The 5,068-nt window shown below is 40.2% G+C and overlaps 1 protein-coding gene across 1 annotated transcript in view; it reads left to right on the top strand.

Annotated features, from left to right (window-relative positions):
• The window catches only part of SARC_06648 (hypothetical protein), a gene marked incomplete at both ends in the record, with an annotated part of 8,590 nt that extends 3,596 nt beyond the window's left edge, over positions 1-4,994 (top strand). The window contains 8 exons of the mRNA XM_014299429.1: positions 137-298; positions 721-840; positions 1,084-1,223; positions 1,890-1,974; positions 2,414-2,613; positions 3,005-3,116; positions 4,340-4,457; positions 4,793-4,994. Of these exons, the coding sequence (XP_014154904.1) occupies positions 137-298; positions 721-840; positions 1,084-1,223; positions 1,890-1,974; positions 2,414-2,613; positions 3,005-3,116; positions 4,340-4,457; positions 4,793-4,994 (1,139 nt within the window). The remainder of the gene's footprint in view (positions 1-136; positions 299-720; positions 841-1,083; positions 1,224-1,889; positions 1,975-2,413; positions 2,614-3,004; positions 3,117-4,339; positions 4,458-4,792) is intronic.
• Between the last annotated feature and the right edge of the window lie 74 nt (positions 4,995-5,068).

Genomic DNA, 5,068 nt, shown 5'->3' with positions numbered 1-5,068 from the left:
TGTATATATATACATATACTTATATGTATATATATATATATATATATACTTATATATATATGAAAGCACTTCAAATTATCTTTCAGTAATGACACATCTGTCCCCATTCCTATACACACATATCACATACACCCAGCTACTGGATACCTACGAGAACAACCCAAATATGGGCGACGAGAAAGCTCGCGCACAGACTGAGGAGTCGCTTCTTGTTGAGCAAGCAAGACTAAACGAATACGACTACTGTATCGCCCAGGCTAATGCTACCGGTATATGCCCACAGCCACGCCAAAGCCAGGTATCTACAATTAGATTAAACAGTATGTATAATTGGTATCTACCGTGTGGTTAAACATCTTTTATAGTTGTCAATGTACTATGTTAGTAGAAGATATACCTACTGTACAATTGTAAGTGTACGATGCTGGTTTATGTGTGTACGTGTGTGTGTATATGTATATGTATATATATATATATATTATGTGTGTGTGTGTATATGTATATGTATATATATATATATATTATGTGTGTGTGTGTGTGTATGTCTGTATATATATATGTGTGTGTGTGTGTATGTCTGTATATATATATGTGTGTGTGTATGTCTGTATATATATATGTGTGTTTGTTTATATGTTTGTATTTGTATGTGTTGGCTGCGCAATTGCCCATTATATCATGTGTAATAGTTCTGGAACCACTCCTATCCGACTGCAACAGAAACCTGACACGACGCAATCGACTAAGAAGAGAGCAGCAGAAGAGGAAGCGGCCGTGAGAAAGGCCAAAGACGAGGCCATCGAAAAACGCAAAATGGCCCTCTTCAATCGCAGCACACGGGTATGTGAGAGCGAGAGAGAGTCGTATTGGTGTGTATCATGTTCGCGAGTGTGTGATGTGTTGTCATTTGTTGCTCTGTATTATATCAGGTATTGTGCTGGTTTAAGTGCTTATATACTTTTCATCTGTGAAGTGTGGTGTAGAAGACAAAGATCATATTTATGTATATATATATATATTTATATATATATATATACTCTGACATGATTTCATTTCTCCCTCACTTTCTCCACAACCCTCCAGCGCATGAAAGACCGCTCATCCATGATGGAGCGCAAGAAGAACGAGAACATTGAACGTGAGGCTAATCGACTCAAGCTCAAGAAACTAGTGGAGATGAAGGTGGCCCAGGAAGAGGCGAAGACACTAGAGGCTGACTACAAGTGAGTACATGGATGTCAGTTGGTTAATGCATGAGTGTGTTCTATTGGTTTAGCCTTGCTTTGTTGCTCAGGGGTGTTGTATGTGTTTTTGGTATCGATTGGTGAGGGTCGGGGTGATGCCTGGGGACAACCCAAGGGGTGTGGATATGGTGATTTTTATGGTTTTAGGGTTTTTGTGGGTTGTGGTGGGTGTAGTGGTGGTGTGATCGTAAGGCAAAAAATGAGGAGGGTGCCATGTAGTACAGCTCAAGGGCTTGTCTCGCTGCCCTGATTCCTTAATGTGTATTATTTCATCTGTGCATATCTATATAGATATGTTGTGCGTGTGTGTGTATTTTTTCTCTTTGAGTGTTGTGTTTGATATTGTTATCATCATACATGTCTTTCTGTATGGAATATAATATATATGTATATATATGTGTGTGTCTGTGTCTGTGTCTGTGTCTGTGTTTGTGTCTGCGTCTATGTATATGTCTATGTCTGTGTCTGTGTCTGTGTCTGTGTCTGTGTTTATAATCCTTTCTCGTTCTCTGCCCTACACTATCCCAGAGAAACAGACTCGCGGACAGACAAGTTTATTAGCGCATGTGTTTTACATATAGACGGTTTTTTCTCCGTGTTTTTGTTCTATTTATAGACACGCCTCGTTGCTCTTCATTGTCACAGAGAGACTGATTCACGGGCAGACAAGTTGGCTGCAGATGCGGCTGCGATGTTTATGACCAGAGCGCAGAAAGCGGACATGGACAAGGTATCGGTCATGCCATCACATACCTTATACGTGAGATGTGATGTATACTACTACATATCTTATACTTGAGATGGGATGTATACTTCTACATATCTAATACGTGAGATGTGATGTATACTACTACGTACCTAATACGTGAGATGTAAAAAATATATATATTGGGACAATAACATGTATTACTAGGTATGATACGTCCCAATATATATCCTATACCAGGGGTATATCTTCATCTTACGGCCCAGTATATATCACTAGGTATAGTGCGTGCTGTTATATGTAAACGTATATGTATGTATATGTATATATGTATATATATATATATATGTATGTATATGAATGAATATATGTATATATATATATACAAGCAAACACTCATTGACCTTCATCGTCCATATATACTTACATATATCTTACATATATACATCTATACTGAAACAAGGGTGCGGAGAAGGACGGCAAGAGTCCTGCAAACGCACGCACATCCATTTACGAAGGACACAAGCCACTGAGTGCTCTTTACGGCGATAGATCCACCAGTAGAAAGAGCGGAATATCCGACTCATTGGCCAATCAAATGGCGACGTTGAGAGAGGCACAAGAGCAGAGGGAAAAGCCTGGAGCCGCCCCAGTCTATCTCAGGTAAGTAAACTGCTGTCTGTGTCTGTGTCGGTGTCGGTGTCAATATCTGTGTACATTAATGTGTCTGTGTCTTTGCCTGTGTCTATGTCTGTACCTGTGTGTGTGCCTGTATGTGGCTCAGTATTGTGTGTGTGTGTGCGTGTGTGTGTGTGTGTGTGTGTGTGTGGTAATATGTATGAGTATCTCGTTGCGAGGTTATGTGAATGGTTTTTCAGCAGCGTATAATAGCCGTATAATAGCACCGTTTCAGAGCATACGCACATTTGCTCCTCTCAATAGTGAAGACCTTGTATCTCTCTTGGAGTAGCATCTAAAAATAAACACTTCTATCGACCAATAGAAAAGCACCTCAGAGTGACATCTAAAAATAAGCACTCCTCTCGTCCAATAGAAAAGCACCTCAGATCCCCAAGAAGCCGATGACGGGAATGAGAAGAATCTCACCCGCCGCTATGACTCATTCGGAACTGCTCAAACAGAAACGCGACATACAACGAGCCTCTGTAAGTATGTGAGGTGCTGTGTAGGTACACATACTAGTTCTGTATGGGGCCACTATTAGTTACACATGCTAGTTGTGTATGGGACCACTATTAGTTACACCTGCTAGTTGTGTATGAGACCACTATTAGTTTTCAATTGTGTTGTTCGCGTTGTCATGTACATATGCACATGCTAGTTGTGTATGGGACCACTATTAGTTACACCTGCTAGCTGTGTATGAGACCACTATTAGTTTTCAATTATATTGTTCGGGTTGTCATGTACATATGCACATGCTGGTTGTGTATGGGACCACTATTAGTTACACCTGCTAGCTGTGTATGAGACCACTATTAGTTTTCAATTGTATTATTCGGGTTGTCATGTACCGTCCCTATTTCCTTGAAATAGAATCGGATGGGCAATTTGAGGGGGCGAGCATCCGGAAACGTTGTGTCTGAGCATCACCTCTACAGAGTGTATTTGTGAAAGGAGGCACTTTCCTTTTTCAGTTATATCAATCGGGTCTATATCCATCACAGCTAATTCCCGAATTTGGAATTGGAATTGGAATTGAACTGCATGTGCATGTGCATGACCATTCTTTCATATTTCGGGTGCAGCCTTGTCCACTCCTAGAACAATAGGTGCACGCGAGGCTCATCTGGTGTTTAACTCGATACATCAATTGTGTACAAATCCCATTGTGATCAGTATTGCACTGAACCCTCTCTCCCTAAACAAGACTACTACAATTACAATCCGATACACATCCTGGGTTTTGGTTTTGGTTTTGGTTTTGGTTTTTGTCTTTTTAAGGTATCAGTCGTATTCCCTGCACATTCCCTGCAGAGGAGAGATTATATCTACTTGATGAATGAACATGGGTGTTTTTTGTTCCCCTATATGTCCTCTCATACTCTATACGTTTTCTGCATATGAGAACTACATCCACTCGATATATAAACCTGGTTTTTCTCCTATATACCCTCTGAAACTCTGTACATTTCCTGCAGATGACAAATTACATCTACTAGATATATAAATAACGTTTTCTTATTGTACATTCCACTCCGAACGCCTTCGCCCTATAAATCACTCTGACACTATGTACATCTACTGCAGATAAGAAACGCCAATGGTCTTAGCCCTCCCTATATATCACTCTATTACTATGCACACTACAAATAAGGAACGCCGATGGTCTTAGCCCTATATATGACTATTACTATGCACACTACAGATTAGGAACGCCAATGGTCCTCCCGTTCCCAGAGGCTCTTCCACTCGACCGTCTGTACGGGCAACCGCTGTCGTCCCAGCCGGACGAATGTCTATACGGCAATCTATACGTGGTACAGGTAGGTATAGATATATATATATGTGTGTGTGTGTGTGTTTGTGGGTATGGGTGTGGGTATATATGTATGTATGTATGTATGTATGTCTGTATTTATATATATCTGCAAAATGTTAGAATATATATATATGTATATATTCTAACATTTTGCAGATCCATATATATCAAATATATGCACATAATTAGTTACGTTTTGGTTGTCTAGTAACACCTAATATAAGGTTGCATTGGGATGGCAAGACATACTCCATGTTTTCGTTTACTCTCACTCGTACTCTGCTTTACTTTTATCTCATTATCGTGTACCCACTTCGATCAAATCTAAAATGGTTACAGGTCAACCTCACACGACTATGTCTAAAAATCCACCAATGAGAATGTCTGTTAAAAACCCACCAATGAGAATGTCTGTAAGGGGAAGTGTGCGGAAGCCCTCATCCAATCAGAACGACTTAAAAACTCCACCTCCACTGCCGCCGAAGAGAGGGTCTATGATGCGCAAGAGTGCGCGTGGCGTTGCTGGTTCTGCTCCGGGTATGGTTTTGTGGATTTAAACATATTATGTATGTATGTATGTATGTATGTATGTATGTATGTATGTATGTGTATATA

Source organism: Sphaeroforma arctica (assembly GCF_001186125.1).
Source record: "Sphaeroforma arctica JP610 unplaced genomic scaffold supercont1.483, whole genome shotgun sequence".
Lineage (NCBI taxonomy): Eukaryota > Ichthyosporea > Ichthyophonida > Sphaeroforma > Sphaeroforma arctica.
Note: the sequence above shows the minus strand (reverse complement) of the source record. Positions and strands in the feature narration are given on the sequence as shown.